We start from the raw sequence: 19,765 nt of genomic DNA, 5'->3' as shown, positions 1-19,765 counted from the left end.
CCGGCACACCTGCAGCGGTTGACCATTCTCATTCCTGCAGGAATTAGCCAATAGGCTGATATTTGTTTCATACAGAATATGTGACATTTTCAGCCTAATGCCCATCTGGGTTGAATTAAATGTTGGATGTGCCCCCTCCTGTGGCAGACACACTCTAGTTATGACAGGCCATCTTCCTCTGTGCCTTCACCTTCAGGTGTGATGACTTCTTTTTTTTATGTCCACCACAGACCTCTTCATCGCCCTAACAGCCTTCACCCTTGCAACTACGCTGTTCAACTTGAGGGCAATAAAACACTTTTCCATGCCTCGGTTTCAGTCCAAGTGAAGTTGCGTTTTCTAGACCTAGTTGCCATGATTAACCCTAAAATGTCACAGATCAGCCGGCTTATGTATATAAGGTACTTTGCCTTAACAATATACAGCAAAATGTGCATTTGTAGGATGTGGGATATGTTTTCAATTCACCTTAACACATTTCTAGTAAGGGTGTGATTTAATAACGCAGGAATTGCGTACAGCTGTTCGTCTGCAATTATTTGCAAGCTTTTCTTGCTGATCTTAAGAAGAATTTGATTAAGGATTCTGCTCATACATTTTACAATGAGGTACTCAAATAAGCACCAGGCTTCTATGCTTGGTATGCACTGCACTACTGCACATCCCCACAGCCAAGATTGAATAACAGGATGATAGCAAAGTATGCTAATCTGGGGAATGGGCTGGGCGCTATCAAGTCAAGTTTGCCAAAACATGACATTTAAGCTGTCTCGTATTGCTTCTTAGGAGGAGCAGAGTAGTTATTTGATGATGGTACCGATGGGAATTACTGGAGGAGTGTTGTGGCAAAGGAACTCCAGTTAACTGATGTTAAGATCTTGAAACAAGGAAGTAGAGCACAACTAATTTCAATCCATCCTGAAGGAAAGGAAAACAATTTATTGAAATGAACAGCCTGTGGAATAAAATTTTCGTCCTCTTCGTAAACCACGTCTCTTTTCCTTTTGATGTTCTGAGTAGAAATTGTACACCTAAAAAACCCCAATCAAAATTTTGTACCGGCACACATAATTGCACATTTTCTATGCAGAACACTAACAGTTCTTTCTTTCAAGTGAACACCTTGAACATCAGATATGTTTTTACATCATTTCGTCCCTCCTCTCACCGAGGCATGAAATCACCCATGAATCGAGCGTCAGCTTTCTCATCACTCTGCTACTACGAGGGTCACCACCACCCCAAGAGCCAGTTGGCTCATTTAATCCCCCTGTCAGGCAATATCAAACAAATGTCAGCATCAAAGAAGAACCAATCTATAAATCACAGCGTGTGCACTGGATTGGGGGATGCCTTACTGGGAAGGACATAGAAGAAGGTACTGGGCCAAGAACCACCCATCGTACAAGGAGCAGTTTCCCTCAGGACATGTCCATCCACCTTTTGTCACAAAAGACTCTTTCTTCCCTTCACTAGTCCTCACTATTGTCCTCCCCTGCTCCCATAGCCTTGTCTTCTAGAGTACCTGAGTCCTTACATGCCCAGATCCTCACTCTGCTCAGGGTATTGATGTCTCAGTGAGAAGCCGAAGAGAAGGCCTCCCATGTTTAAATAAGAAAAGATGAAGAAAAAAGGACTGGGGGAAATTACAGAAGGTTTTCTGTGTTCAACCTGATCTCCTCGTCATTGGGTGGTAGACGGTTGTGTTAGTGTGTTTGTTTGCATGTTTGTGTGTGCGTCTTGCTTGTAGGTGAATGGAATGCTGAAATCCCATCGGTGTGGTGTAGATTTTGCATCGTCTGCCAGGAGACTAAAGGCAGCTTGTCTGCCACCAATCTGAGGCAAAGGCAGGGGTATATGTAGCACAGATATACTCTTTCTGGCAGTCTTTTTTGTGATTCATAGCATGAAGTGGAAGAAAGACCTCAAAATATTACCTCTCAAAAAAATTGACTAACGATATTTCTCAACACTGTGTCGGCATCACGGAGCCTTAGGTCGCTTAGAAATGGTCGGGCCGTGGCGGGGCCTTTTTACAAAAGATTAGCAATGGTGGTATTAAGGGGGTATGGGGGGCAGCGTGTGCTGTCGCAGACTTCCATTTATCGTGGATATAATTTGCTTTTGATTGTGATTGAAGCTGCGCTCATTAGGTTTTTTGGACAACCCGCTCCAAAAGATGGCTGTCACTCACAGTCCCTGTGCAGTTTCTGGTGATCTGAGCTCCAGCTCTACCAGATTGAAGCTCCTCAAGCTCTATATCCAGGGTCCGAAATTAACACTCGCCACTCGCCAAATGCGAGCAAATTGCTCCAATTGGCGAGTAAATTTTTGAGCTCTACCTGCCACCTGGCGAGTAAATGTTTGCACCAAATTAGTTATGTTTATCAGTCATCTTCCATGGATTTCTGATACTCCTCCCGCCTGCATGCAACGTACGCAAACATACGCGAAACGTGAATGCCGCATCCAACGTCATTTCCACCTATCCCATTCAATCAGTCTATCAAGTTAGCAGTTAGCTTCGTGTTAAAATTAGCGGTGAAATGTGGCGGTTTTTAACTGGAGTCAGCCAGCCTTCCAAAAGAAAACTCGTCGAACTGGAAGAAAAACCACCAGGACCAGTGGCAACCAGAAGATTTTGTGAAAAGTGGCGAACCGGAGACGGCGGAGTCGTGAGACAATGGCTATATTATGATGGCCACATAGCGTTGCTGCCTTTCACAGACAACTGTCCCTCGGCATTCTTCAAATATCCAAAAAATGTCCATACTTCCGACTTTGTCTTCTTTGAGGGATAATAAATGTCCCGAGCGCTGCCGTCTCCTCCTGCCATTATTTCAGCTTTAGCTTAAAGAAAGTTTTGGTCGTAAACAACAAAGTGCGCATGTGCCGCCGGCAACTTCTGCAGATGATACGGTGGCTGGTAAGGGTCACCGCGCCTACACCGCAGCCACGGTAATCCACCGAGATAATTTTTTTTAAAAACAAGACGGTTATTATTGTCAACTTTTTTACCGGGGTTTACCGCTACACTGGTTACCGTGACAACCCTAGCCCTGACACACTTTCAGATATTCTCATGGTGCAGCTGTGTTCTCCAGAGATCAAGGACTATGAACCAAATGAGGCTGTAACGCTTTGGCACAAAGACGGCGTCAGAAGCAGGAGGCCAGACATCATGGACAGAGAAAACAAGGAGTCTGACTAGATTTCAATGAAAGAGTTCATAAAAACATCTCTAAAAATAAATAAATAAATAGTAAAAATGACAAAAGAGTTGTTTTTTTTATTAATTGATGTTTTAATTATTTTGTCACTCTGTTTGGAATCAGCATAATATAGAATAACATGCTTTAGGTGGATCTAAATCATTTAGAATTTTGGCCGGTAAAAGATATGCTTGGCCGGTAGATTTTCATCATCTACCAGCCAACTTGGCCGGTGAGTAAAAAATTGAATTTCGGACCCTGTTTACATCACTCCAGTTTATCATCTCAAGTGAATCTGTTAAAAAAGCTAGTTACTGCCCGTGCTTACTGTCAATTTTCAATATAGTTGCCGACCATAGCTCAGTAGTAACTCCCCACGTAATCATGACACCACCATCTGTTGCACCAAGGCTTAATATGCATTCACAAGACCGACAATACGGCAATATTACTACCAAAATTCCCGTATTGCCATGCCGCCACGGCACTTTCATAAGACTCACCGTGGCAGCAGTATTACACTGATTTGCCAGCTTGTTGTGTTTTGTAAAATGGGCTAAACAGTGGCCACAGTAGCCTCTGTGTTCAGAGCTGTAGGGAGATTGGTATGGTGAGCTGAGGAGAAGAGGTCCCCTGTAGGCATGCAGCAGTTACACTTTTGACTAAAGACACAACAGGTTAAAATGTAAAAAGATTATAGAATTAGGAAAATAATATTATTGAAATGGCATTTTGATCCATCTCTGTACACCTTGGTGTTCAATCACAGTTTTTCCATTGACTACAAGCAGCGCTGGTGTGCTAACAAGGGAACATATGTGTCAAGTTATCATGTGATTGAGTAGGTGAAATGAAACTCTTTTTTTCATCGTGCTCAAGGTTAAATTGTTACTGTGATGAGATCCCAATAATATCATCTATTAACTACATTAATAATTAACAACATACTTCATGTTTAAACCAGACAAATACTAAAGTTTACCCTCAATAATTAGCTGTTTAAAGGAGTTTTTGTGCGTCAAACTATTTCTTGGCCAGGATTAGGAACTTCTTGGAGTCTCTTCTTGTTGCCAAACAACTAAACAATGACCTGTATCAAAATCAAACTATGAGAAGCTCAGTCACGTGACAAATATCTCAGCCAGTCGCCTACGAGGATGCTTTAATTTAGCAAAACTGAACCAAGAAAGTGTTTACCTTGAAGAAAATGAGTTTTTGTTTGAATCCAACTGTGGATGAAGCCTCGTTTATGACAGTTTCTGCCTCGCTCACTTCGAGCTGAGCACTAACACATGTTCTTTGTGACGCACAAGCCAAGCATGTATCTGTGTCCTCCAAGTGACATAATTCTGTCAGTGATGAGCGTTGCCATCAGTTTAGAGATTGCATGTGTCCACTCCCACTAGTTGTTACTTTCTACGAGAAGCTGACATGTTTCATTTCCTTTCTGTGGTGATGAGCAAGACCAGAGTAGGTCCCAGGAGTTTGGCTAGAAGCTCCTAGGCTTTCCTGCCTCATACATCCTTTTCATTCCATGTAGTTGAACTCAGAGCAGAAATGCTGATGTCTCAGTGAATGAATGATTATTGCAATCTCCTGTAATTAGTGCGGTTTCAATTGACTGCATTGTTACATCCACAGTTGTAAGGTACTTTGGATAAAAGCAGCTGCCAAATAAAAAACATAATTGTAATTTACACTCACCTAAAGGATTATTAGGAACACCTGTTCAACTTCTTAATGCAATTATCTAATCAACCAATCTCATGGCAGTCGCTTCAATGCATTTAGGGGTGTGGTCCTGGTCAAGACAATCTCCTAAACTCCAAACTGAATGTCAGAATGGGAAAGAAAGGTGATTTAAGCAATTTTGAGCGTGGCATGGTTGTTGGTGCCAGACGGGCCAGTCTGAATATTTCACAATCTGCTCAGTTGCTGGGATTTTCACCCACAACCATTTCTAGGGTTTACAAAGAATAGTGTGAAAAGGGAAAAACATCTAGTATGCGGCAGTCCTGTGGGCGAAAATGCCTTGTTGATGCTAGAGGTCAGAGAAAAATGGGCCGACTAATTCAGGCTGATAGAAGAGCAACTTTGACTGAAATAACCACTCGTTACAACTGAGGAATGCAGCAAGGCATTTGTGAAGCCACAACACACATAACCTTGAGGCGGATGGGCTACAACAGCAGAAGACCCCACAGGGTACCACTCATCTCCACTACAAATAGGTGAAAGAGGCTACATTTTGCACCAGCTTACCAAAATTGGACAGTTGAAGACTGGAAAAATGTCTGATCTGATGAGTCTCGATTTCTGTTGAGACATTCAAATAGTAGAGTCAGAATTTGGCGTAAGCAGAATGAGAACATGGACCCATCATGCCTTGTTACCCCTGTGCAGGCTTGTGGTGGTGGTGGTGTGGGGGATGTTTTTTGGCACACTTTAAGCCCCCTAGTGCCAATTGGGCTTTGTTTAAATGCCACGGGCTGCCTGAGCATTGTTACTGACCATGTCCATCCCTTCATGACCACCATGTACCCATCCTCTGATGGCTACTTCCAGCAGGATAGTGTACCATGTCATGAAGCTCCTATCATTTCAAATTGGTTTCTTAAACATGACAATGCGTTCACTGTACTACAACGGCCCCCGCAGTCACCAGCTCTCAACCCGATAGAGCACCTTTGGGATGTGGTGGAACGGGAGCTTCGTGACCTGGATGTGCATCCCACAGATCTCCATCAACTGCAAGATGCTATCCTATCAGTATGGGCCAACATTTCTACAGAATGCTTTCAGCACCTTGTTGAATCAATGCCATGTAGGATTAAGGCAGTTCTGAAGGCAAAAGGGGGTCAAACACTGTATTAGTGTGGTGTTCCTAATAATCCTCTAGATGAGTGTAGATTGGTCTAATAATATTTTCTTTAAGTAACTGATCAATTTAGCAACTTTATTTGGTCAAATGTGCAGTTTTGGTCCAAACTTTGTCATTTTCTGAACATCCATTTATTCTTTAATCACTGAATCGGACTTATTGAGTCATTTCAGTCCACTAGTTTAATAAGTGTGGGTGTAGTTGTGAGCAAAAGAAAAGACGTGTCCACAGTGTCCTGCTCTTTCCTTCAGGTCTGGGAGTTGTTTGTGCTGACGTACGAAGTATCTCAGGAATGCTCACGCTTCCGCTTATCAGTTAAATCGGTTTTATCGGCCGTTGGGTTTAAATGAACTGTTACTAGATTGCGGCTGATTGCTATAATTTGTGCTGTCTGCACCGCAGTAGAGAAAATCTGGAAAGTGTGGGGGGAGGGGGCTTGAGATTCCAACAAAATACACACAGCTAGTAGATTTAGATGGAGCGGGAAGGAAACACCATCGTAATTGATCAGTATGGCCTCAGGCTCCTTTTAATCACACATTGAGGGGAAAAAAGCCATGTCAGAAAAGTGAACATGTAACTCTGGAGCCTAATAAGTGTGTGAAACCTAATTCTTTCCTCAGTATGCTTTCCTATGTAAGGTTAGAGAGAACCCCACCTGCTACACACACATTGTTCTTCATAGGAAGTAGATGTGATTGCAGAAGCATGACCTAACGCCAGCCGGTGTTTGTTTTAGGTCTCCCAGGTGACCAAAGACTGCAGGAAGGAAACTGAGCCTTCATCACCAGAGACTGTCATTTAGGAACATGTTACTTTTCGTTTGTGTGTCTGTGTGTGTGTTCCAGTGTGCACACATGGGTGGATAGATTTTTGTATGACCACAGAGAGCAGATGTTTAGGACCACCTGGTGTAGCTGCTTGCACATAATGACCAAACACAGACACACATTCATTTGTAATCATGTTCTTTTCTGTGTTATTTGCTTCTTTTTTTTATTGTTATTTTGTTGAATGTTCCAATATTTTTTCCCAGGTGTTGAAGGAGAGCGGTCCCCCACACATGAAAAGCTTCCTGACCCGAGTCACTGTTGGAGAGTTTGCTGCTGAGGGTGAAGGAAACAGTAAGAAGCTGTCGAAGAAGCGTGCTGCTCTGACCATCCTGCAGGACCTGAAGAAGCTGCCCTTCATACCCACCGTGGAGAAACCCAAGACGCACTACAAGAAACGCACCAAGACTATCCTCAAGGTGCTGCAGCCAGGCAAACGGGTTGGGTGGGGTGGTATCTTAGGGGAAAATGGAGTCCTTTATAACAATAATGTGCTTTTAAATGCTGAGAGACGGCGTTCTTAGAAAGACATTTTTATTGCATGTCATGAAAATGAACTCATTACACTTGGATAGCATCATTTCCATCTAACTGACAAATGTAGCCAAAATCTGGAGTTTTTTTTATCAGAGGGTTCCTTGTAGTGGCAGGGAAAATGTCTCATGAAAGTTATGAACAGAATCGGTGATGAAGGGCAGCCTTGGCGGAGTCCAACTCTCACCGGAAACCAGCCCGACTTACTGCCGGCAATATTGACCGAGCTCTGGCACCGGTCATACAGGGACCTAACAGGCCCGGTACCCCATACTCCTGAAGTAACCCCCACACGGCCTCCCAAGGGACCTGGTCAAACGCCTTCTATAAATCCATAAAACTCATGTAGAATGGTTGGACGAACTGGTATAATAAATTGGTAATTTATTATTAGATTGAGTCTCTTCAAGTGATAAACAGTAATATTATATAAATATAAGAGAAGGGTTTTAAATCAAACAAGAAGATGATGGATTCTACTTGTCCCCCCTTCCAGACGGCTCCGGACTACGGTCAGGGCATGAACCCCATCAGCCGTCTAGCCCAGATCCAACAGGCCAAGAAAGAGAAGGAACCAGAGTACCAGCTGCTTTCTGAAAGAGGGATGCCTAGACGTCGAGAGTTTGTCATGCAGGTAACGGTTTCATCTTTTTATTAATTCTCTAGGAGCTTGCCAATGACCCTGATGGTGACCTTTGCCTGCAGGATGGATACAGTTTGTTGGGTCAAACAAAACTCAAGACTCACATGGTCCAATGTGTTTTATTAAAGTTTCAAAGGATTTATTGATAAAAGCACAGTTCAGTAAAAATCAGTTGCATTAAAAAAGCACAGTTTATGAATCTGAGACTCTGTGTCTAGGCACCCTTCAGCGTTTCCATTCCTCATTGGTACATCTTATCCAGCGGGCTCTTTCTGTCCTGCTCCAGTACTGATAGCTTAAGGCAGCTTGACTTCAGAGACCATGAACCTTTACCCATTTATTCTTGAAACTCCTGATATTTGAGTTTGATCAGCAGTCTTTATATGAAGATAAACAGAATTAAGCTTTGTTATGATCAACTGCTGGGAATAAACATTGTTTTCCTCATTCGATCCAGAAATCTGTTTTCTAACTTTAGGCCCATAAAAATACATTGGAATATTGTATATCTAAGATCTGCACCTCATATTGAACGATATCCTCCATGCTGAGAGTATTTTAGCTCCTGCGAAATCAGAATCAGGATGATGTTTGCTTTTGCTTACCTTAACTACACCATTATATCATTAAGTCCAAATCTTTCTCTGGATGTATTATTATTGCTCAAATTTCAGAATTTGGAACAAAAACAGCTTATTGTTGGGCTAAAAATATATGCACTTCCTGTTATCCATCCATTCATTTTCGAACACTTCTCTGGGGTCTGGTCGCGTTTGCCTGACCCCTGCTGTACACTGGATGCATCAGCAGCGAAACGGCACTGGTTCAAATAGAATCCATTATAGTCTATGGAGTGTGCTGGCAGATCATGCTCCCCACACACAAATGCAATATAACCAACCACAAATCACACCAGCGCCGTTCCTACTCCTGCAGAGCAAATGCGATGGCCGGACCCTATCGAGTACCGCTGGTATACAGGGACCTAACAGCCCGTATCAATGGGCCTGGTACCCCATACTACCAAAGTACCCCCCAAAGGGCTTCCCGAGGGAAACGGTCGAACGGCTTCTCCAAATCCACAAAACACATATAGATTGGTTGAGCGAACTCCCATGCAACCCCCTAAGGGTATAGAGCTGGTCCAGTGTTCCACGGCCAGGACGAAAACCACATTGCTCCTCCTGAATCCGAGGATCAACAATCCGTCGGACCGTCCTTTCCAGAACTCCTGAATAGACTTTACCAAGGAGGCTCAGGAGTGTGATCCCCCAGGTAATGGACTTCATTCTGATATTTAACCATTATCAGACACTTGAACAGCGACTGTAGGAGACATGCTACAAATACTAAATTCTGTCACCAGCAGCAGTTGGGTCATGCTAGCGTCACCAAAATAATTAAAGGCAAAAAGTCCAGAGATACCTTTTCTCTCCAGCTGTCCCCTCCTTCTGTTTCACTCATCTCTCATCTTCTTTGCCTTTTTCTTCTCAACATATTCTGTTTATTACGTGTTTTCATTGGTGCCATTAAACCCCTGAACAGATGAACATTCGTCTTCACAGCCCTGTTTTCTCTCAGTGGAGCAGGCAACTGTTTTATACTACTATATTTCAGTTTGTCTGTTGGAGCTAGTAAAGACAGCACATGGTCTGGTTTCTGCAGCGCTAGGAGAAATATGGCTGTTGTAGGGAGACGCTCCTGCTGCAGCAGCATTCACTTAAACGACATAGCCAGAATCTCACTGGGGTGACACACAATTGTGAGGACAGTGTGCACATTGTCTGTGGGAATCACACAAAATTGGCACTTTGGACAAGTTTTATTTAAAGGTATTGGTCGCAGCGTGAGACATGTTGTGATTGCAAACATATTCTGACTGTTTTGCAAATGTTCTTGTTGCACTTTTGTGTCAATAAGTCTTAATCGTATTTCTATTTGCTTTCTACTCTTGTTTTATTAGCTATGTAGTTGCCAACTCCTCCCACAGTTGTCTCGCATTTCTCAGACTTTTATGACACACAGAAACTAAACTAAGAAAGGTAGACTCATTACATGCAAAGGCAGATGTTTGTTATAATTGTGATGATTGCAACTTGCAGCTTATGAAAACCCCAAATTCAAAATCTCAGACAATTAGAATATTGTAGGTTCAATATTCTAGACTCAAAGTGTCACACACTAATCAGCAAATGGATCCTAAACACCTGCAAAGGGTTCCTGAGCCTTTAGATGGTCTCTCAGTCTAAGTTGGATTACTGGCATAAATGGACTTTTGCTCCACATTCTCATTTTTTGAGTTTCACTTTTGTTTCTCATACTTTTTTAAGCAGACTTGTTTTCTCAGATATTAGCCTTTTCCTACAGAATGAAAGGTTTAAAGCAGGAATGTTTTGTCTTAGAGAGCACCATCTACAGGTGGAAATAATGTATTGCACTTTAATCCCTTCCGTGATTACTTCTGGAAGTAATGCCTCTCACTCGTTAAAGCCGTCAACAGAGCTAAAACACAATAATAAAATAACGTTTGAATAAGTTTAATTTTTTTGAGCTGGTTCAAAATTTCCCAACAACACGAGAGCAGAACTCGTGGGGACATTTTGGGAGCTCCTTCATGATTACCATTCAGAATTTATCACCAACAATTCCAGAGATATACTGGCTTAACTGGACTCGTCACAATTTTTACACAATAAACTTTAAGCAGTGCAATGCATACGGCCATAGAAGCACTACTTAGTGCAAATGTTGTGTAACCAACTGGCTTAAAAAACTTAACTCAGTGCGCTAATAAGTAGGTTTAATTGGAAATGTTTACTTCCTGAAGTGCCTTGAGAGGACTCTTTAATTGGTGCTTTGTAAATAAACTGAATTAAATTAGATTGAATTAAACTTGATTGGCTTAAGTTTGGTCATGTTTTGGATTTGGAAGAGAAGTGAAATCAGTAAATCTGATGTTTTTGTTTACTAAGTACATAAAAGTCAAGTTGATGTGTTTTTCTAAAACCTTGTTAAGATGGAATAATGCATGAAGTCTGATGGGTGGTAAAAATATGCAGCAGATCTTCTAAGTGTACCTGCTGTTGGCGTGTGTGTGTGTGTGTGTGTGTGTGTATGTGTGTGTGTGCGTGTGTGCACGCGCGTGTGTGTTTCCACATAAGGTACACCTTCTAAATTGTTTGTGTGCTAGCCGCGTCACTTGAATTAGACTTGTCCATTTTTATTAATGCATGTCACCCCAACTGTGATTCTCCAATTTTTTTTGTCCATCTCTGCTTTTATTCACCTCTCTCTCCCATCCCTCAGTCAAACTCGCCCTCTTTGTCTTTTCTTTCGTAATCCCCTTCTTTCACATGAGGAACAGAGCTTCTCTCAGCATCAGGCAGTAATTCAGCCTCAAACCTATTCTCCATGCCTCTTTGATGCACACATTAGGCCCTGTGTGTGTGCGTGTGTGTGCGTGTGTGTGTGTGTGTGTGTGTGTGTGTGTGTGTGTGTGTGTGTGTGTGTGTGTGTGTGTGTGTGTGTGTGTGTGTTCTTTTGTGCAGTCCACTCACTCTTCTAAAATTTCCACATTGTTTCCCCCTGTTAGGCAGCAGGGCTCAAATGAGCCTCTGTTTTCATCTCCTTTGTTTAAATCCATCTCTAGTTTGAGAATCAAACTCCACCTTAAAACAGATACCTTCAGTGGAGCTGATCGTTGTTTTAAAAGCTAATAAAAAAGTGGAAGTGTTCAGTGGTTCGGTGATTTATTTAGCTGTTTGCTCTCACTGTATGTCGTTGCCTGTGTCGTGTATTCAGAGCAGCACTCAAGCCTGTCGGGTCACTTTGAATAAGTGCGCCGATGCCTGGCTGTTCACATGCTCCGGCTCCCAGAGTGTTATTTGTACAGTGTAATTGTCTGTTTGCATAACATGACAATGTCCGATATGCTCTTGGAGATTTCTGCTTACATTCGCGTGGACAGATTTAATGCTCAGGGATTACCGAAAAACAAACACTTGACGTTGCGCGGCTGACTTGGCTCAGAAAGCGAGATCCCTCGGCTGAGAGGGAACGGGCATCAAAACGCTGGAGGGAGAAAAGTCACACAGAATGCATCAGCAAAGCCACAAAAACCCATTCTCCATTTCATGTACAGACGCTTGTTTGTGTGTTTCTTGGGTGCTCATGCAGGTGAAGGTGAATAACGAGGTTGCCACGGGAACAGGACCTAACAAGAAGGTGGCCAAGCGTAACGCTGCTGAGGCGATGCTGCTGCAGCTGGGATACAAGGCCTCCACTGTCCCTCAGAGCCCCTCAGAGGTACTCACCACACCCTTCAGCCAACTTTTACTTTTCATATTTGTTTTATATACAAACCTCTAGTTTTGTTAGTGTCTGTAACTATTTGTTTATGCTACATCATGATTACGGTAAGTTGTTCTAAACCGCTCTAAACTGTCATCACTTCACTCAAAGGGAGCTAAAGTTTGCCACTTGTGATTCTTTTTTTCCTTGATCATTGCAGATATACATTAAACATTTATGAAAGTCTGCTTAAAGCCATCTAATGAAATTGTAATCAACCTTTAACCATGCTTATATGAATTTACCCTGAGAGTCATTTCTGCTGCTCACCTTTTACAAAACTCCCTCATCTCCTCTGATCTGAGTGTTTGCAGACAACCATCATCTCTGTTCACCTCATCGGGTTTTAAGCTCTGTGGAGCAGAATCAGATATAGATCACGTTACATAACCCACCTTTGTGTTGAATGTCAGGTATTCTCCAGACAGATCATTAGTTATTTGTGTGATGCTGCGTTTAATTATTATTTAAACTGAGAGCAAAGAATGAAGGCAGGCTGATGGAGCAGTGGGACGTTTTGGTCGATTCCACCTATTAATGTACGCTTAAATACGAGGTTTATGTTTCATTATCACTTTCCTAAATATTTCTGCTAATCAAATGAAGAAAGCCTTGATTCATGATTTAATTCGATAAAGCATGAAGATGTGCTGAACAAACCCATCTAATACATGGTGGTCCCTCACTGCAACGTTGGCTACGTTCACACTGCAGGCCTTGATCCTCAATTATGGTTTTCTGAGTAAATTAGATTTTTTTTGTGTGTGTGGCTGTTCACATTATGACTGAAATGCGACATCAAACTCTCTCCATTGTGAATGCTTCATGGCCCCAAAGCGGCCCGCATGCACAGAGGAGGTCAGTGGAGTTCGAATCAGGAGAGTCGGAGTTGTGATGTGAAGGCCTTCATCTACAGGATCAGGGTCACACCTGTCAAGTCTCCCATTTTGGGCAGGAAACTGTTTTAAAACCTGTAAACTATTTTACTCCTCATTCCCGCCGTCTTCCTGAATTATTATTCATCAAAAATGTTCTGGTATTAAGTTAATTCACGGAGACCCCCCCCCCCCCCATGGAGACTGAGACCGGTGAGATGTTTATGTTTATGTATTTAGCAGACGCTTTTGTCCAAAGCAAATGGAAGCCGCTGTTGTGGTAGTACTTGGTAGGTCATTCCACATTTGTGGAACGATGCATGAGAAGAGTCTGGATTGTCCTGAGCGTGGTGTAGACACTGCTAGCCGACGATCCTGTGATGACCGGAGCAGCCGGGCCAAGACGTAAGCCTTTGCAAGAGGATTCAGGCAGATGGGAGCCGTACCATCTCGGACTTTGTATGCTAGTGTTAGCAATTTGAATTTGATGCGTGCTGCTAGCGGTAGCCAGTGGAGCTCAATGAACAAAAATCCCGGACGAGCCCCCATTTATGTTACGTCCCCGACATGAGATGGTAAAATGTGAAGGATGGGGATAACCTAAAAACTGGACAGTGGATATTAAAAGGGTTTTATTGTTATAAAAAGGTTCTAAAAACTAACAAAACAGACGACGAGCATCATAAAGATAATGCAACACACACAAACTCAAAAAGGTTAACGTTAAAAGACGAATGATCAACTATTAAAACACCTGGTTAAAACTTATTAGGTTTACCAAACGAAGGTGTTTAAAAACAAAGTCAATCATATTCCTACAAACGAAGTTAACCTTTAAAACAAACGAACACAAGATCCCAAAGGATAACTCAAGAGTTTAAACTTTAAAAGTTAAACTCATCAAAACGAAGGCACGAACGAACAAACGAATGGGTTAAAACTAAACGAATCATGGAGAACAGCAGAACCCCTGCACTGCTGTCTCCCAGACTGCTGAATGCACAGCTCTTTTATCCCAGGTGTTGGTCATCAGATGGATTCAGCTCAGCTGTGCTCCTCAGCAGCCTGGAAGGGAGGAGGAGGAGGAGGGGCGGTGTCCGGTCAATCACCAGAGCTGGGTGATCCTGGCTCCAGCTCTTCCTTGGCCAGACTGGCAACCGTAACAGAGGGGTGAGTCACCCCGGGTGACGTGTGCTCTTTTTGACTGATTGAAGACCAGACGCGCCGCTGCGTTCCGGACCATTTGAAGAGGTCTCACAGTACAGGCTGGAAGACCAGTTAGAAGGGCATTGCAGTAATCGAGGTGGGAGATGACAGTAGATTGCACCAGGAGCTGGGTGGCATGTTGTGTTAGGTATGGTCTAATCTTTCGTATGTTATACAGCGCAAAGCGACATGAACGAGCAACAGAGGCAACATGATCTTTAAAGGTCAGGTGTTCATCAATCACAACACCCAGATTTCGAACTGCCTTTGAAAGAGCCAGAGATAGGAAGTCATTTTGGATTGAGATATTGTGCTGTATGGATGGTTTTGCTGGGATGACAAGTAGTTCAGTTTTAGAGAGGTTGAGTTGGAGATGGTGGGATTTCATCCATTTTGATATGTCAGAGAGACAGTTTGATATTTGTGCAGAGACAGTGTGGTCGTCCGGTGGAAATGACAGGTAGAGCTGGGTGTCATCTACATAGCAGTGGTAGGAGAAGCCATGTGATCGAATGATCTCACCCAGTGAGGTGGTGTATGTGGCAAAGAGAAGAGGTCCTAGTACAGAGCCCTGGGGGACTCCTGTGGCAAGTTGGTGCACGGTAGAGGATTGTTCAAGCCAAGATACACTGAATGATCGTCCTGTGAGGTACGGTTCAAACCAGGCATGTGCTTTCTCTGTGATGCCCATGCTAGAGAGTGTGGACAAAAGGAAGCCATGGTTGACAGCGTCAAATGCAGTCGATAAGTCGAGCAGGATAAGCACTGAGGATTTGGCAGTCGCTCTAGCTTCTTTTATCACTGTTAACAGAGCAGTTTCAGTGGAGTGGCCCTTTTTGAACCCAGATTGGTAAGGGTCAAGCAGACAGTTTTGTGAGAGGTATTCTGTGATCTGCTTGAAAGCCACCCTTTCAATGATTTTGGACAGAAAAGGGAGGAGAGAGCTGGGTCGGTAGTTCTCCACATGATTTGGAGGAAGAGATGTTTTTTTTTAGCAGCGGTTTAACTTGAGCATGTTTGAGAGAGGTGGGAAATGTACCGGATGTCAGTGAAGCGTTGATCACATGTGTGACTGCTGCGGCTACTGTAGGAGCAATAGCTTGAGCAGCTTAGTTGGAATGGGGTCGAGAGGGCATGTGGTAGGGCGGCTGCACGTGAGAAGCTTGGACACACAGTTCTCAGTGAGAGGGGAAAAAGAGGAAAATGAAGCAGTAGGGCTTGAGATGGTTGGGCAAGAAAGAGTTTGTGGTAGCGAATGTTCAGGAGTGGCCAGTTGAGTAAACTGTTTGCTTATAGCTGCCACTTTGTCAGTGAAGAATGAGGCAAAGGTGTCAGCTGATAGATTGTTGGTTGTAGGTGGAGAAGGAGGGTTGAGCAGAGTTTTGAATGTTGAAAATAGTTTCTGAGAGTCAGTAGAGCTGAGAACTTTGTCAGTGTAGAAAGCTTTCTTTGCATCAGTGATGCTGGCAGAGAATGAGGACAGTAATTCATGAAATTTCAATTGATCACCAGGATCCTTTGTTTTGCGCCATTTCCGTTCCGCAGCTCTAAGATTGGTGCGTAGAGACCAGAGGGTATCATTTAGCCAAGGGTGCGACTGAGAGGATCTAGCAGGTCTAGTGGCTAAAGGGCACAAGTTGTTACGACAAGAGCAGAGTGTGGAGCAGAGTGACTCGGTGGCATCATTCACTTCATAAGCAGAGAATGTGCTGGGAGATGGAAGAGTGGAGGCAACAAGAGAGGAGAAGTAGTTGGGTGCCAGATTGCGGAGGTTGCGGCAGATTGAGACCATTGGGGAGGAAGCAGTGGACATCCCTTGTAGAGTCGTGCTGAAATGGATGAATTAATGATCGGAAAGATGCAGCGGTGTGACAGAGATTGTGTCTATGGCACAGTTTCTGGTGAAAATGAGGTCAAGTGCTTTTCCAGCTTTGTGAGTTGGAGGACTTTGTACTAGTTTTAGATCAAATGATGACATAAGTGACAGGAAGCCTGATGAGCTGGGATTGTCCAGGTGAATATTCATGTCTCCAAGGACCATTGTGGGACAGTCATGCTCAGGAATGGAGAAGAGCAGGGTGCCGAGTTCATCAAGAAAGTCTCCCAGTTGACCTGGTTGGCGATAAATGACAACCAAAAAGAATTTTTTCTGTACAGTTACCTGGATGGCATGGTATTCAAAGGAGTTGTATTTAGTGATGGGTAGCAACTGACTGTATATCCATCTGTTGGAAATTAACATGCCCGTTCCACCACCTCGGCCAGATGCACGATGAGTGTGGGAGAAAGTGTGGTTAATTGAGAGAGCGGATGGGGTAGCATTGTCACATGGTTTGATCCAGGTCTCAGTGAGAGCCCGTGCATCGAGTGACAGGTGGTTTGCACATGCTGTAATGAAGTCTGCTTTGTTTACAGCTGATTGGTAGTTCCACAGTCCCATAGACAGGTGGGTGTCTTCGGGGGGGAGTTGGTTTTAGCGAGCGGAGGTTTTGAAGGTTGCGAAAGCGGTTTGCTGTGTGTGACCTTCCTCTGAAACTAGTGATCACAGCCGTAGGATAATGGCACATTTTTCAAGGTGTCGATGGAGCAGTGTCTGGGTCGAGTTTGTTTGCTCTGTGGACACGCGCAGGTAGACACGTATGTCTTTACCCCGGAGTGTCTTCACACCGGAGGGGCTGAGACACAAGGGCTGATGCTTCAGTTGTGCAACCAAACTTATGCTGTGCTACTAGTTGGAAACAGGTGTTCATGCACCAGCTGATTGCAATTGTTGAGACCTAGATCACCTGATGAGTGTTTTCAGGGAGGGGAGAAACAGCTCGTTTACAGCCCCTGATTGCACTTATTGTTTTCAGATGGCCCAAACCGGAGCTGCTAGACAACAGGATTACCCACAGATGAGTTTCCTTCTCTTTCCCAATGGAAGATAGTGCAAAGCAAAAGTGGCATCATTCGCTCCAGCAGCACCTCCCACTCCCGTTCTCATGCTCTCCTGCATTTTTAATTTCTAAACTTAAAACAGGAAGTCCAGACAGACTCCTGAACCCTTCTGTCATTGCTTGTCCTCAGGAATGTCAACACACAACGCTCACCTCCGCTGACTCAGTGACAAAGGAGACAGATTTAATGCGACATGACTGCTCAGACTGCAGTCGCTTTCAAATACTTCAGATGTATCGGTTTCAGTACCACATATGAAACTGATGTGGATCAGATTTGAAAATATCAGATCTGTGCTGCTCAGACTGTCATAAAAAAATCAGAAATGGGTTGCATGTTGGGAAAAAATCTGATTTGTTGCACTTTTATCTGCAGGGTGAACGTAGCCATAGAGGACTTAAAGAGCAAGTCACCGCTGAATCAACTTTTTTTCTGATAAACTATATAAATGATTGTCTAATCATGCTGCAGACACATGTAGTCAATAGTTTTGCACTTTAGTGCATTTTAGTTAAAATTTTAATTTTCTGCCTAAAACTGTCAGTGTTGTGCCGTTGTCAGGGAAAAATTCTGCACTGCATTTCAATTTAAATCTGCCATCGCTGTTGGCTAAGAGGTACCCTAGGACGTTAGCTGGTACCATATGATGTCACAATGTCGTTGTGAGCCTGTGTGTGTGTATTTGTTAGCGGCTCCGCCCTCTCGGTCTGCTAGGCAACAGCATTTGGTGCATTTTGCAAACAGGAAGTGGGAGTTGAGTAAGAGTCTGGTAGGGGGAGACTTGCTCTTTAAGCCCGCTGCACACTGTGCGTTTTCGGCTGTTGCAAATAACTGCTTCATGTCGTATTGTGAGGACTCCAAAGATGTGGCACACTACACTGCTCAAGATTTCAGCGAGCCAAACTGCACGGCATCTCACTCTAACAGGACACGCTAACGTCACAAGCATATTCACCAAACAGCGTACGTCACCTAAAGCCGACAGATACCCAAAGCAACAACGATTAAAAGAAGAAAGCACCACCGTTAATGAACCAAACATCAAAATGGAGTGGTCCACATTTTTCTTGTGTGTAACCTCCATTGTTGCCCATGTTGCTAATTCTGCTCCTAAATGGTAAACGTCACTCCCTAGGTGTATTTTCATTGGTCGAACAGGGTTGTCCAAACTTTTCAAGATGACGGCCAAAGTCATCAAAAGACCTTATGGACCAAAGAAAGTGCAGTGTTAGTAGCTCCAACACATAATTACCTGCTCATGTAGAGAATCAGTAGGGTTTCGTTGCCATACGTTTGAGCTGGTTCACAAAATTAGGGAATTGCTGCGGTACTTAGTGTAAAAAAAAAAAGAAATAAGCACAATAAAATAATAAAAATCAACACTAACTAGGAAAATGACCTATACGTACAAGACAGTGTAGGTACTGATCAGAGCAGAACAGCCAGGTACTAACACAACACTGGGTCAAGTGTCAACATCAACGTTGTAGAGCAAACAGAGTCAGTAGTAGAGTCGTGTTGCTGTTGGCCAAACAGTCGAGATGTCCAAACATCAGTAAATAGGAGTGCAAATCCTGTCGTCTGGAGACCACTGTAAATGTATTGATTAAACGAGTGTTCCACATGCTTTCTTTCCCCAATTACAGTTAATAATCAGTTTACATTGTGCAGGGTACCACATCAAGGCATTGTGTCCAAAAAGGAGCCTTTTCAGGGATTTGGCATGTGGTCATAGTGTTATGGTTAATGTGTAATAAGAAACCTTTGCCTAGTTTATCCAGTGGTTCCCTTTCCTTTGATCTCTAAAGTGGTTCATCACTTAGATTTGTTTATGATACAGAGACAGAATATTTGGATAAAACCGTATTAGTGGCTGATAAATGGCTTTGTGTCTATAAAACTTCATCCTAAGATCTGTTTGGGTGCCCCACTTTCCCCCAAGCCCTCAGTTGGTCCTGAGCTCTGGAGCCGTTGTAGCAAAACTTGTCTCTCTTTAGATCTCTCTGTCTCACACTCTATGCATCCTTCCTCTCCTTTTTTCCCTTCTGGGAGTTTGTTTGTACTGAATTCCCACTGTAGGATCACAGCACAAGTGTTCTGAGCCTGTGGGGTGCATTTGTTAGTCAAGTCTTCAGCTGTCACATGCATTTAGTTTGTTTCTGTTTCACACTTTAGCGTTTCACTGTAGAAATTACACATTAAAACCACGTTTTTAGGGTACTAAAAACAGAAAACTCCTCTAAAGAGCCTTAGCGAGACAGTAGTCCCCTTAGGCATTCCATCTTTTGAGAGCG

At 43.3% G+C, this 19,765-nt stretch overlaps 1 protein-coding gene across 2 annotated transcripts in view; it reads left to right on the top strand.

The window, feature by feature from the left end:
• stau2 (staufen double-stranded RNA binding protein 2) overlaps positions 1–19,765 on the top strand; it is a 119,278-nt gene that overhangs the window by 39,183 nt on the left and 60,330 nt on the right. For both annotated transcript variants that reach the window (XM_015955282.3, XM_070553205.1), the window contains exons 8-10: positions 7,130–7,342; positions 7,954–8,091; positions 12,277–12,405. In XM_015955282.3, coding sequence (XP_015810768.1) covers positions 7,130–7,342; positions 7,954–8,091; positions 12,277–12,405 — 480 coding nt within the window. The remainder of the gene's footprint in view (positions 1–7,129; positions 7,343–7,953; positions 8,092–12,276; positions 12,406–19,765) is intronic.

Source organism: Nothobranchius furzeri, chromosome 7, assembly GCF_043380555.1.
Source record: "Nothobranchius furzeri strain GRZ-AD chromosome 7, NfurGRZ-RIMD1, whole genome shotgun sequence".
In the NCBI taxonomy this organism is placed as follows: Eukaryota; Metazoa; Chordata; class Actinopteri; order Cyprinodontiformes; family Nothobranchiidae; genus Nothobranchius; species Nothobranchius furzeri.
Note: the sequence above shows the minus strand (reverse complement) of the source record. Positions and strands in the feature narration are given on the sequence as shown.